The following is a 14,566-nucleotide window of genomic DNA, read 5'->3' on the forward strand; positions in this document are numbered from 1 at the left end:
GTAAATTATAAATAAATTTTGATGAAACATATATAAAATCTTTAAAATTGTTTATGAATATAATATATTATGTATGTATAATAATAAAATTTATGTATATAACTTGTTGGTTCGGTTCGGTTATTTCTTCAATTTTTTCCGAACAAAACCATAACCAAACCAAATACTATCGGTTCTTAACAATCTAAAACCAAACCAAACCAAAACCCAAATTAAATCGGTTCATTTAATCGATTTGGTTTGGTTTTTCGGTTTGGATCGATTTTTATACAAACCATGAACACCCCTAATTGTTACTGTAAATTTACTTATTTGCCCCTGGTCGTCCTCTCATCACATCCGTAGGCGACTTTTAAACCATCCAGAAGTCGGTGATAAACTTATTTCTATTTTTTTGGTAGATAACATAAATAAAGAGACTCTCTCTGCTTTATTCAAAAACCACACGATTCCGATATACTTTGTGAATCTACTGGTACTGGGCATCCAATTTCTCTCCTCCCGATAAAGCTCCCATGGCGGAGAACCCTAATTGCACTGTATATGTCGGTATGTCTTCTTTTTTAATTTTCCATATAACTCTAATAATTTTTTATGAATGTTTTCTCCTATATCAGATCTGATGTCACACTCTTTTTTTGGTTTTCTTTTCAATAGTCAAGGAAGTAATAATCTTAGAGATATGTGCCTTTTCTGGTTATGTTTGGTTGATTACTGAATTTAATTTGTTTGCTACAACTGTTTTTTCCCCTTTCTAAACACAGTTCCGCGTTTAGTTCCGTTATGCTACAGTTACTCCCTTTTTCCTAATCACTTTCCTTTTAGTCTGTATATATGACTAATTTGAGACCTCCAATTCCAAAAGTCTTTTTTTCTCCAACTCCATGTTATTTGAATGTCAAATAACATCTCACTTTTACTGTCCACCAAAAGGGTTACACTTGGACCTCCTAAACTACTTCATAATGAGAACCAATATATACCTTGGGATGAATTGCACATAAATTTGGTTAATCTGCCTTTGTTAGTATAGCTGACTTTGTTGAGGTGTCTTTTCTTTTCCTGTTGCTTGTTTGAATTATCTGTGCAAGAGTGCGCTTAACATGTAGTGCCTTTTTGATAGATAGGACATGCAATTTCTGTTGTGCTGTGAATGAGTTGTATGATGTACCACCTTCTAAGATGTGTTTGAATTTCTTTTAGGAAATTTGGATGAGAGAGTATGCGATCGTGTACTATATGACATTCTAATTCAAGCAGGGCGTGTTGTTGACTTGTACATTCCTCGTGACAAGGAAACTGATAAGCCTAAAGGTTTTGCCTTCGCAAAATATGAGACAGAAGAGATTGCAGACTATGCTGTGAAGCTTTTCTCTGGTTTAGTGACACTCTACAATAGAACATTAAAATTTGCAGTAAGTCCTTGTTACCCGTCCCTTAATTGGCTAAAAGGGTCTGATTTAGTGATGGTCATTTAGTGAATTTTTGTGTTCCAAGTATTATCAGCTTCTGTAGTGCTTGCAAACCTAAGGTATGGGTTTACCTCCTCTATGTTTTCCAATAGAACCAGCCTCTGTGTAGATGTTGGATAGTCTTGGCATTCTATAGAAATTGTCAGTGTGTCTTGGTTTTGGTTCATGAATTGAGAGATGCAGCCAGCATATGTTCTTTCAGTCAATTGTGCGAGCTGGCAGTTGGAACTTATAGTTTTGAGGAGGCAAAGTCTACAGAAGCATCTTTGATTAGTTCATAATGTTTATTGATGGAATAATTTTTCTAAACAGATTTCTGGGCAAGACAAGCCCTCTAATAACTCGCCAATCGCAACACTGCCGGCCTTAAATATTCCCTCTAGACCAAGGCCTCATCCTACACCTTATAATGATAAGGAAATTTCACCAAATTCCGCAAGGTTATCAACTTCATGCTGGTTTTCACAGCACCAAACAAATTACACACAAGGTGATGCATGCTTTTTTTTTAGTGAAGTCATTATCCAATGCTCTTAATTCTCTTTTTTTTTTCTTTTTAAACTTAATGATTGTCTGTTTCTTTGAGTTTTAACTTACATGTTTATAATTGTTTTGTCTATTCAGTTCCAGTCCCCCCTGGTGTTTCAGTAAACCAGTCTAATGGTTATAGATCACCTTATGATGGATATAGATCACATTATGATGGCAACAATTATGATTACGATCAAAGAGTATTTGGGGCAGCTTTGGATAGTATAACAAGCTCTAGGTTGGGCCGATATGATCCCCGTAGCCCGACCAGTTACCCTTCTTATTGATTTTTGATTTTCTCTGGGTATTGAGAAAGCTCTGACATGTCTTCTGCTAAGTTATGTAGGTGTATTGGTACTTTGGAGGGTTCGTGCAAGGTGCTTTAGATTTAGTTTTATGTCACTTTGTTGTTCATTGTTGTGGTAGTTTGTCTCTGGTTATGTTTCTGATGTCTGTACTCTTGGAACTATATGTTACTTTTCTTTGATCCAACTCTATAATATCTATTCTAGTAGCCAGAATTGCATCCTTGTATTTGATATTCTGAAAAAGGTGCAAAGATTTGTATCTTGCTTCCGCTATCTTTTCTCTTTCCTTCTTCAGTTACCTCAGAGGCACACGCAACTCAGGCCCTAAAGGATCTGTAGAGATGGACATATTTATATATTTCTTATTTGCGATATATGCATTGCTTTTAAGTCTTGGAGATTAAAGTTGCTTGCTATTGGTGTGTGATAGGCTCTGTGAGCTTTTGTATGGCCATATACTGATATTGACATAGATGTGCGTAAGAGCATTTCCTTTCGACAGCAGCATTGAAGATTTATCTCTTGAGATTAGGATTTTAAATAGCCCCTTCACGTATGTGATCAACTGAGTCTCTTCTCACTCAGATTTTCTTTAGTTCATGCAATTACAATCAGGTGTTCATTAAGTGCTTTTTCTCTTGATGTTAATGAATATTGTAAATCCTGGACAATGAAATGGCATGCCTGGATGCAGGTTTAACTTGCAAATACTCTTATGTGTTGATTATGTCTTTTTCAACTATTTGGACGCTTCTATTATCTTTTTCCCAGCATCATGAGCGTGGACAACTATGGACATCATGAGTGCAGGCAACTGGGATCTAACATTGGAGACACAATAATCAATGAACCTTATCTTTTATAATCGTAGTGTCCGAGTCAACTTGCACACACCTTGGTTGATTTCAGGTACCTGCTACTTCTCACCAATATAAGTATTGGGTATATGTCCACTAAGGCTTGAATAGATGGAAAGAACTTAACTAGTATTTTATCGGAATTTGAGTTTGAATTTGAGGCCTCATTGTTCTCAACCCCCACTTCATTGATGACTAGACCACACCTTGTTTTGGTATTATGTTAAGAAGATGGTTCTTTCCCAACTCTTTCTAATCTAGTTGACCATTTATTATAATTTCCCCCCTTTTACCAACTATGAGATCAACTATGTGAGCCTCATTTATGTGTTTGTTGTTGGTAGTTGTATAAACTTTTGTATGAAAGAATATGAACATTCAAGCCAAAACCTTAAAGGTAATAGATGGATTTGTCGGCCCCCAAGGCCTAGCTTGAGTGGCAAAAGGTGGAGGATTTGGGGCTTAGGTCGCAGGTTTAAGCCCCACACCATGCAAAGCTAACCCGGTATTAAGTGGAGAAGGGGAGAGGGGCGGGCCCATTATCCACCGAGTTTAGAAGACTGTGATTGGTCCAAAGGGCGGGTCACAGACGGATTTCTCGGTTATAAAAAAAATAGATGGATTTGTCGGCCCCCAAGGCCTAGCTTGAGTGGCAAAAGGTGGAGGATTGTGGCTTAGGTCGCCGGTTTAAGCCCCACACCATGCAAAGCTAACCCGGTATTAAGTGGAGAAGGGGAGAGGGGCGGGCCCAGTTATCCACCGAGTTTAGAAGACTGCGATTGGTCCAAAGGGCGGGTCACAGACGGATTTCTCGGTTATAAAAAAAAATAGATGGATTTGTCGACATATTTTATAAACTACTTTGGATGTCACATTTATATTAAAGGTGGATACCTTTATAACTCAATGCCTTCGTAGATTTTTAATCTAATTTGGGATCAATGTGGACCTTTATGTGGACCTACAAACTTGAGAGTGTGTGCTATAGGTGGATTCTTAACATGTGAAGAATTTCACTTTTCAACACAATTTTATTACTCCTTTTGTCTCAATTTATGTGATGTGTTTTCTTTTCAGTTTGTTTGTCCTTAAAAGAACAATACCTTTTTATATTTGTAGACACTTTAACTTTGAACTTTCTATTTTACCTTGCTATGATATGTGCAGCCACACAAATATCTATGGTTTGTTTTAGACCACAAGTTCCCAAAATTCTTTTCTTTCATAAATTTTGTGAAAGTGCATCACATAAATTGGGTTAGAAGGGTATAATTTGTGAAGCAATCTAATACATTTAAAATCCATCATATTATTCAACTAAGGATAGTCCAACCATAGATAACATTCTTTTCAAAGGGTAGACTTCGCACAACACGACTTCCTTGTAGTCCCTTTTGGTGATAAGAACTCTTGCTGACTTCACGGCCCGTACTCCATTATATTCATATGGCCTCTTCACATCAAAATATGGGATTCTCAATTATTCCACCAAAGTTGGACTAATAAAATTAGCACCAATGAGATCTACTTGAAGTGTATAGCTTCCAAACCCATTGTTGTGCGAAGAGTGCGTTATGACCCGTGGCCGCCTGCTTGGTGGAGGCGGCTCCGATGGATCAGAGCTACTCAAAGAATGTGATATGTGCTTGAGACCGGAATTGCTTACTATTAGGTAGTGGATGTCTACTATGAATTTGCGCAAACTTCTTCCTTGTACCATTTTCTCCATAGTAGTATCCTAGGGAATATTCTTGAGGGAGATAAACCACGCCTCCCTTCTCTCCAAATTTATTTCCAATAGCATGCCTATACGAAAACATGACATATGTGCATCGGAACAAGAAGCATAAGGCATTGTATCCCTTCGAGTAGGAAATGTACATTATCTTTCTCTCATCGGATGATATCGACTTTCCCCAACATACCCACACACACTACTTCGGTTAGAATAATGAGGACCACAAGACAATTTATATGAGTCTCCACTATCTTCATGGACATTTTCACCACAACTCCAACTGGAAATCGTCATCATAAGACTCATAAGGCATGTGTGTGGAAGATTCATATTTCAAGTCGTCTTCATCCTCATAGTGTGTAGTGTGAGGACCCTCATAATCTTCATCGTCATCATAGGAATCATCCCAAGGGTTATGAGGATCTACAATCCAAAAAAGGTTCTTCTACCCCACCCATCTTCTCCACAAAATCTATACACACCAATTCTTTGTATTCACCGCTGAAATAGCAACTCTCATCTCTATATGACTCATGATTACGGCTATTATCATAGCCTCCCATCATCACTACAAGCATAGTCTCCCATGTCATCGTCACAAGGATCTGAAGCTATGGATGACATATAGCTCCTTGTGCCTACAAGACGAGCAAACAAGTTAGTCGTAAAAATTCCTTACTTTTACTCGCATTTGCACTCTTTTACTCGTATTTGCAACTAATACATTTGAGTGGTGCTAGCCAAGCACAAAAGAGTCATAGGTATATATATACAAAATACTAAGTCATAGGTATATATATATACAAATTCTGTTTGCACTCGTTTGTGCTTGGTTGGCTAGCACCACTCAAAAAGACTATAAGTCTCCTAGGATTTTTCTTCTTTTTTTCTTCTTGGTTCGTTACTTTGTTTTCCTTTGCCCTGTTTAGCTTTGATTATTTGAATTATATGTTGCTGATTTTCTTTTCTCACAGTGATTAAAATATATATTGCTGAATTTTTTTGTTTGTTAACAATAATGAAAATGTTGTTGAATTTTTTCTTAATAGTGATAAAAATATTATGTTGATTATTTTTTTTCTTAAAATCTTACTAGCGATTAAAAGTGGCTTACCGGGCATGAAATTATGGGGAAAAAAGTTAGTGAGACCAATAGGACAACCATTGTATGTCTCTTTTGTGACAAGATTACTAAAGGGGAACCATTTTTTAGTTTTTAATATGAATTTTTGCTTATATATTTTGTCTCTATTTATTTATTTTGGTCTTTTTTCTTTTAATTCGGACTTCACTTCAATGATGAAGTGAGCGCTTTGCTTAAAGCGTGAGGTGGGACCTTGCCGCTTTTTTCCGCTTCGTGCTCTCCTATACACTGGGTTGAACCTTTTGTCGTGAAATCTCATTTGAAATTTGTGCATCCGACTTTTAGTTGATATTTTCTCATCCTTCGCTTCCTTTGGTGGGCCCACTTCACCTAGAAATTACCCCTTTTGTATCTTGAAACACTTAATCCAAACATTTCAACTGGGGTTTTGGATCAAACTTGGTACTTTTTCTAACTTCTTCTTCAAAGAGATGAAGAACATTCAAAATTCAAACTACTTCAATTTTTCTTGGAATCCCTTTAAATTTCAGATTTAGCTTCTCCTCAAGTTAGAGAACAAGCCCCAATTCTTTGAAGTCCAAAACCTCACTCAATCTTTAAAATCCATTTTGCTTGTTCTTCAAGTTTTCAATCTAACAATGGTGAAATCTCCCAATCAATTCCAAATGGCTTGAAACTCCACATCTACACTCAAATAACACTAGAGAATACTAATCTAGTGTCAAAGACAACAAACAAGAAGGATTTGAATCAGATTTTATATTTTTAACTTTTAACCCTTTTTTTTTCTGTAACAAACTAAGTCTAGATTTGTAAAAATAAATCTATACTCGACTCTAATACCAAATGGTACAATATTTAAACGTGGAAACTAAAAGAAACCTTACACTAAGAACTAGGAAAGTAAAAGATAAAGAATGACACAAGATGGATAAAGAATTAAGAACAATGGTTATGTGACAACCAATACCCCAAATTACAATATTCTAGAAAGCACAAATTGTGTAAAAAATCAAGACACAAGAATGAGGCTAATAAGCAACAATGACTGTTAAAGCCAAAACCTCCTGCAAAAAACACCAAAACAAGCACCTATACTATAGAAAGACACCCTCAAGAGGAATGATCCTCAAGCAAGTAATTCCATCAATATTTCTATCAACAGTGACCTTAGCTTTCAACTCTCTCAAGAGTGTACTCAATAATCTCATATGAAAATAATCCAAGTCTAAATGAGTTATTCTCATGTATTTATAGTGTAAGGCTAGCTATTACATAAAAGGCCCAAAAGTGGCACTTCAAAGAATTGCAAAAACAACCCAAATCTGACTGCCTGTGTACTATGTGATGTAGCTTGTGGTGTCGCATCACCCACTTGCGGTCACATCCGTCCATGCATCTCCAAAACAGTGAGCCTTGAAGTGATAGGTGAATACGGCTTGAGTTGCGGTCGCATATACTTGGTAGCTCACTATATAGTGAGTGAGCAGAACATAATTGATGAGTCAGCTCTATGTACTCATTTGGAACTATCACAAGTCTGGTTTTTCCATCCAGGTGGAACCATTGTTAGTATGCTTGGTCCATCTGGTTGAATGTGTTTTTACTACTTTCTTGATATGGACTTAGAAAGCAGCCCAATTTTTATAATATTCCTTCTTTTCCCTTTTTCTCTTAGGGGAAGAATGAGGACTGGGTTGGGTGAGAATGGGGAGGCTATGCTTCTTCTAAAGCCAAATTTGTGTTTTCTGCTAGATTGTTCCAGTTTAACATCTTTGTTTAAATTATTTGAATATGGGCTCTTGTCAAGTTATATCCATGCAACTTGTTTGCAACTGAAATCATGTTGAGAAGATGGGTTTTATCACTATATGAGTCTCCTTCCTTTCTTTTTGTTGTTTGTTTGTATGCATATGGAAAGGCATCATTCCCAGTGTAAATAGCAAGGCAGTATCAGCAGCGATTTTTACACCAGTGGAAAGTCTTTTTGAGTTAAATTTAATTGATTATAATGCAAAAAGCAGATGGACCGTTCTTGTCAGTATTTATTAATACCTTGATTCAAGTGTTCAACTGGTCATGATTTGAAGAAACTTTGATATCCTTGCTGCAGTGTAGAGTTATTGAGATGGTGTTTGTGTTCTCATTATTCATGTCCTATATTTGATTTGAAGGATAGAAACAAGATGTTTTTTGATGAAGATGAAGGATAGAAACAAGATGTTAGCACTCTTCTCATTGTTCATTGTTTTACTTTTTAAGAATGAAGCTCCTGTTTACGCCTTTATCCTATAGTCATGATTCATATTTCCTCTTCCAGTTTCCCCTCTTATCGGAAGTATCCAACTTCCTCTTAGCTACTTTGAGCATGCGTGTTTGTTCGATCTTTAAGAAGCTTAGTCATCCTATGCTAGTATTTGGAGAAAATGCAACTACTTCTCTGAGTATATGGTCCTCACAAGGACTATTTTATTCCCCTCCAATTTTATGTCCGAGGGATGCGAGGCTATTCCATGTTTGCTAATTAATCTGGTTGATCCACAATTGTCCGAGGCAGGTCTGAAGTCATGTTTACAAGTAAGCATTATTTGATGTAGTGTTGTCTCTTGAGATATTCAGAATGCACCAAATTTCCCATTTGGTCTTCTCTTGCCGTCTCAAACTTGAGGGTAGAACAAGTGATCATCTTTTCTCAAATATCTCCCTTTTTCCATTTTTATCCTTTTGTGATCTGTTTTCCTTTGTTTTTTCATCTTCCTCCTACTTCTTGATCTCATTTGCCTTAATCATGCCACTTCATCTCAATTGTTTCTTTCTTAGCTTGGGGGTTATACTTTTTTGCATCCCGTTGTTAGCCTTGTCTTGTCCAGTTATTATCCATGCTCTCCCGTCTAATCTTTGTTCCCTCAGGATTTCTATGAACTTTTGGTTTCATCCCTGTATGTGTACTTATGAAGCCTACTTGGAGTTTTCCCCCTTCCCATAACCTGGAAAAAAGAAAAAGAAAAAGTAAAGCTGATTTACGAAATGGATATGAAGCTAGAAGAAATGATGAAATAGTAAATTTGTTTTCAAAGAAATGGTTACTGTAACGGAACATTGCATTTTTTAGAAGTATTAGTTGGTGGGTACTATTACATGCGTTGTGTTTCTCCTATGTGATATAATATTCTTATTTGAGTCAAAAGTATCTTTAAAACAGAGTGTCTGATCTTTTTATATGGGAGTTTCTTATCATTTCCATTTTCCTCTAGTGACATAATTTGTTGGGATTTCATTAACATAAAAAAGTGTTAACTTGTTGAGGAGAGAATATATGGAAAGATGTCAGCACTTGCTTTGTCGAATAATTATTTGTTTATATCTTATGTGATATAAACGCTTGATAAATCATTTTGTCCCAATATGTTATAATAGCCACTTTATGCAAAAGGTAGTATTTGTTCGAAAAATTATGGAGGTAAATTGTTTAGCTACTATGAATGTGTATTTAATTTTGCATATACTTAATGTTGGGCTGGTAATATAATTACCCTACAATTGTAAAGATGGACTAACCTTGATATTTGCAGGTACTAATTCTTCGTGAGTTTATAGTTGATGTCGATGAAATCCGGTGACCATGCAACGTCAACTACTAAAAACAATGTCAAAACCATGTAGTAAAAATGGCTTCTGCAAACCGTCGGTTTAACTAATTTTTTTGTGGAATTTCGTATGTGAAATTATTATTTTTTACACTTTGGTCAATTATGTGCCAAAAGAATAATTAACTACATCAAGTGTCTGTTTACCTTAAAAATTTTAAAAATACATTGTAGAAACCGACATGGTTCATCAGTTATATCTTTAAAACAGTAAAATTATTTATCAATAAAATTACATTTTAAAACAATAGTTAAATAATTAATTTTCATTTTAATTAAATAATCCCAGTTTTTTCCTTAAAAAAGGTTAATTAAAGTCAAATTTGGTCATTTTTTTAAGAACCCACAAATTGGTTGACGCAATGAGTGTTTGGATTGGCTTATTTTTAGTGGCTTTTAGCTTTTGAGTTATATATTAACTCTGAAGTATAGATAACACCTATCAAAAGAACAGGAAAGGAACCGACTAAATCTACTTCAATTGAATCGATTTATGTTATTGTTTCAATAGAATTTTGGATTTTTATAATTGTTTCGGACAATTGAAATGGTTTTTTTTAATTTATGAAAAAAATTGAAAAGTTTTTGAATCAAACCGAATAGCCTTGCATGATGCAAATATATTTTATATATAAACAATGCTAAATTTAATATATAAATATATTTTATAATATTTTTCAAATATAAATATAACCTCGGTCCTAAGCATCTAGTGACTAGACGACTTTTGGGTCTTTGCTTTTTAATTAGCTTTTATTTAATTAGGTTTAAAATTAAAAGATAATGTAATCGATACTTTATCAAATAATGCAATAAAACATATGCAAACACTCCTATTAAATGTTTAAGATTAAACAATACGACAACAAAGTTTAACATTCTTGGTGAAGAATTAAAGTGTTTTTTCAAGAACATATTTGTGGAAAAAATATTTTGATAGTTGTATATTTTGAATGATATTTTAAAAGTAAAAAAATAAAAAATTAATCAAACCGTACAAAGGGTGATATAATTGGGATGATTTTAGAAAATTTAATTTTAGTTATATTATAAAATATTTAAAAAATTGAAATGGTATAATTTTTAAAAATAACGAACCAAAACGTATTATTGACATTCCTAGATAACACAAAAAGTGTTTTAAAGCTGAAAAAATATAATCAAAAGTTGGGTGTTGTGGCTTTTTTTAATTTATAAGTGACATGAAAAGAATTAATTCAAATACTCCCTCAATGTCTAGGATATTTTAATTAAATCAAATACTTGTCCTAATTCTGCAAACAAGAAACCAAACCCTCCGGCCCCATCAGTTACGGACGGGTAGTTTCCATAGAAAGTTGCACTTAAAATTGTTGCAAAAGGACGAAGAATTAGAAAAAAAATTCAGTTTGTTATTCTACATCACAAAGGCACCATTGCTAAAACGACGAGTAACATTTTTCCTGAATCAACCTCTAGATATTAGTTATCCGGAAACCTACAAATGGCACAACTCGAAGTGAATGACTTCACTTTATTGAGAGCGTCAACTTAATATGTGGAGGAGTGACATGCGAGTCGAATATGAGTTAAAATAAAAATAGATAAAATATTTGACTCAAAACGAATTAGTCAATGCATAATATGGATAAATATGCTCTCTAGAACCATTACCTTAAGAATGATTGCCTCTACCGGACCTTAAATGTGAGAAATAACCATTATCCTTTCTTGCCCTCTTTGAATCCCTAGTTTTCTCCTCTTCTATTTGTTGTGCATGAACCATCAAACGGGAGACATCCATCTCCTTAACAAGCATGGTGGTCAGACATTCTTTGACCACCAAGTCGGAAGCACCCGACACAAATTTACTCATCCTTTCCCTTGGATCGGCAACCATAGTTGGAGCATACTTGGACAATTGCGTGAATTTTAAAGCATACTCCTTCACACTCATATTCCCTTGATGAAGGTTAATGAACTCAAGTACCTTTGTCTCCCTCATCTCAAGGGGAAAGAACATATCAAGAAAAGCAACCTTAAATTTCTTCCAATCAAGAGGACCCACATCCACCGCCCTATCTTCCTTCCATTATTCAAACCAAACTTGAGAAATACCTTTAAGTTGCTAAGCGACCAATTCCACCTTTTTCACTGGCGTCACTCACATGATCATCAAAACCTTGTATACCTCATCAATGAACTCTTGAGGATCGTCCTCAACTTTAGACCCATGAAATTCCAAAGGATTCATCTTGGTAGAGTCTCTCACCCTTGTTGTCACTGTATCCACCTTTGGGTTCAAGTTAACCTCTATATTTTCTTGAGTCGTTATAGCTTAGGCCATTCATGAAATGTGGCTCGAAACTCATCATTAGTCACTTTCTCGGCCAAAGGGTTGATCGAGGAGCTTCTCGTTCCACATTCTCACATGCATTCCTTCTAATGTATTGTCTTTGAGTGGCCATATCTTGAAAAGCATCGGATAGGTATTAGGAGAGATACATATAGAGTTAAACTCTCTCACACGACTTTAAAGTGATGAAAGAAGTGGAGTTTCCTACACATCTTATAGTCTCTCATTCATAAATGTGGTGCACTTCACACTCATGAACAAGACTCTACTCGATGTGGATTATGACACATCCTAGGACCTTTCTAAACCTTGTACTCTGAATACCAAGTTTATCATGACTCAAGGTGCACCCTAGGCGTAACATGGTGTATAAGACCCTGAAAGGACCTACACAAGCCACTTAGCATACATCATACAAGATAATAGAAACAAAGAGTTCAAAAGTAGCATTTCAAATACAAGAGTTTGACAAAAAGTAACGGAAGTTTAAACATAAGTCTGAAAGCCATCTATTACATCATAAGGAAGTGATTGGGACGTAACCCATACATCACATACAAAATCTGAAATGAAAAGACATGAAAGCAATAAAAGATTCTTGGTCCTTGGAACACCGATCTTTAAAGTCTCTAATACAATAAACTAGACATGAATGGAGGGAGAAGAGTCGTCAAGCCCTACATTAGTGAAAAAATGTAGGCACACGTATGAATTAGTACATAGAATATACTAAGTATGAGGAGAATGCAATAAAATATGAGACATGATCATAAGGGGACATAATCGAAAACATGAAATTCATGATCAAGTTAAAACATAGTAAAATCATTTAAGAAGATTCATAAATCATGAACATAGTCAATGCATCTTTAAATCATAAAGGAAGCTTCATATATCATTAGTAATTAATTTAGTTCGTTTTTGGAAAGGTTACCCTTAACCGACATATAGAACATGCGAGCTATAACATGGAATCCAGTGTTTGCCCCACACTGAGAAAAGGGGTGTCCTCACTTTCCAAGGTAAATATCTGAGCTAAAGTGGATCTACTAGCTAATATCTATCTAAGGCAATCATTCTGTGGTGGCACATAGTTTATAGGACATGGGTATTCACCGCTAGTCCACTTGGTGCTAAGTATATATCCCACAGAATAGTCATTAATCATATTCATAAAATCTCCTATGAAGATGAATATATCTTTATGTTGGGTGTTCTTCTGTCGTGCGACCCGGCGGCTTATGTGCGACATGTGGCTCACGCCTCCTATTTTTTCAGGGCGGGCGGCATGAACTCTGATTCGATCCGAATATTCAATCCCGCCGCTGAGATGCTCAGTTGATATCATCCATGAAAAATTACAATTAAGATACTAATTTAAGATAATAAAAAAACATCATAGGGTAGCTCCTTAGACAATACGTGAGAAAATCTTTCACCATCCATGATCTTTTCATATTACATTTTTAAGGCCCATAGTCATTAACTTCATGCTAGAACTTCTATACTACTAATGAAAATAGTTTTGAAAGTGTAATCTATAATCATTGATGACATATCTGGATATCGTACTATTAAGACCTAATTTAGGAAAACAACCCAAAAAATATTGAGGGCAAATCTAGATGTCATTCATGTCATGTGGTCAAGCTTCATAGAACATACATATACCTTCATATATGACCTTATATAAGTCATACACATTGATTTCATGAAAATATGCACGATTTCATCAAAATATATTCATGAATTCAAGTTTCTTCATAAATTAATGTAAATTAAGGTTCATAGTCTAAATTCAAAGATCAATGTATGGGTTCACATGGAATTAGTGGAAAGGCATGCAATTAAGTCTAAATCATCAAAATAAGACCATAGTCAAGCAATTGAATCCATACAAATAGAACCCATGATGAATTGAATGAAAACCTAATCAAATCTTGGGAAATTGAATTGGAGAATTGAAGAAACTTTTGGGACTCATTGGGCAATTGGAACCCATTTATGAAATCCCTACATGCCTTGATTGAAGCCCTAAGCAATGTTAAAGAAAGGAGACTCGAACTTGAAGAACCCTAACTTTTTCTTCTTCCTTGATCTAGAGAGAAGATTTCTGGAGAGAACCTTGGAGATAATTTAGGAATTTGGTCAAGTTTAGGGAATTTAGGAGAATGAATTGAAATTGGTAGTTTTAGGGCTTAATTCACTTTTATATGTCTTGAAATAGGGTTTAAAACGACGTAGTTTAGGTACCAAATAATTTGGGAAAAGACTAAAATGATCATAACTTAAAAATTGACGAGGTGCCTTAAAAGAGAGGCTTCACAGACCTTTTAAGGCTTCACGGTCCGTGAAACACTTTACGAGCCATACAACCGGTCGTGAAACTTCACCTACCCGACAAGACTTTTGTAACGACTCAGAAAAATGATAGGTTAAGCAAGAGCCTATGACTTTGTGTTGACTTTATAATGAGGTTCTATGAGGGGTTTATATGTAATTTCGTTTTAATTGTGTAACTCTGACAATTTAAAATGAATAAGAAGAAGCTTGAAATTGGAAGTAGTCACTTT

At 35.2% G+C, this 14,566-nt stretch overlaps 1 protein-coding gene across 2 annotated transcripts; it reads left to right on the top strand.

The window, feature by feature from the left end:
- Positions 1 to 375: 375 nt before the first annotated feature.
- On the top strand, positions 376 to 9,797 carry LOC102602409 (splicing factor 3B subunit 4). 2 transcript variants are annotated; one of them, XM_015312618.1, is made up of 5 exons: positions 376 to 549; positions 1,204 to 1,415; positions 1,785 to 1,962; positions 2,097 to 3,220; positions 9,584 to 9,787. In XM_015312618.1, the coding sequence occupies exons 1-4, from the start codon at positions 516 to 518 to the stop codon at positions 2,288 to 2,290; spliced, it is 618 nt and encodes a 205-aa protein (XP_015168104.1). In that variant the 5' UTR covers positions 376 to 515; the 3' UTR covers positions 2,291 to 3,220; positions 9,584 to 9,787. The 2 variants fall into 2 exon arrangements, with proteins under 2 accessions (XP_015168104.1, XP_006356004.1); XM_006355942.2 differs by lacking the exon at positions 2,097 to 3,220 and having other exon boundaries at positions 9,584 to 9,797.
- The last annotated feature ends 4,769 nt before the right edge of the window (positions 9,798 to 14,566 follow it).

This window comes from Solanum tuberosum, unplaced genomic scaffold, assembly GCF_000226075.1.
Source record: "Solanum tuberosum cultivar DM 1-3 516 R44 unplaced genomic scaffold, SolTub_3.0 scf00211, whole genome shotgun sequence".
NCBI classification, from domain to species: Eukaryota; Viridiplantae; Streptophyta; class Magnoliopsida; order Solanales; family Solanaceae; genus Solanum; species Solanum tuberosum.

Coding starts and splice junctions, on each gene's coding strand:
- LOC102602409 (XM_015312618.1), top strand. CDS start 516: ATGGCGGAGAACCCTAATTGCACTGTATATGTCG. Junction 550..1,203: donor TAATTGCACTGTATATGTCG/GTATGTCTTCTT, acceptor AATTTCTTTTAG/GAAATTTGGATGAGAGAGTA. Junction 1,963..2,096: donor CCAAACAAATTACACACAAG/GTGATGCATGCT, acceptor TTGTCTATTCAG/TTCCAGTCCCCCCTGGTGTT.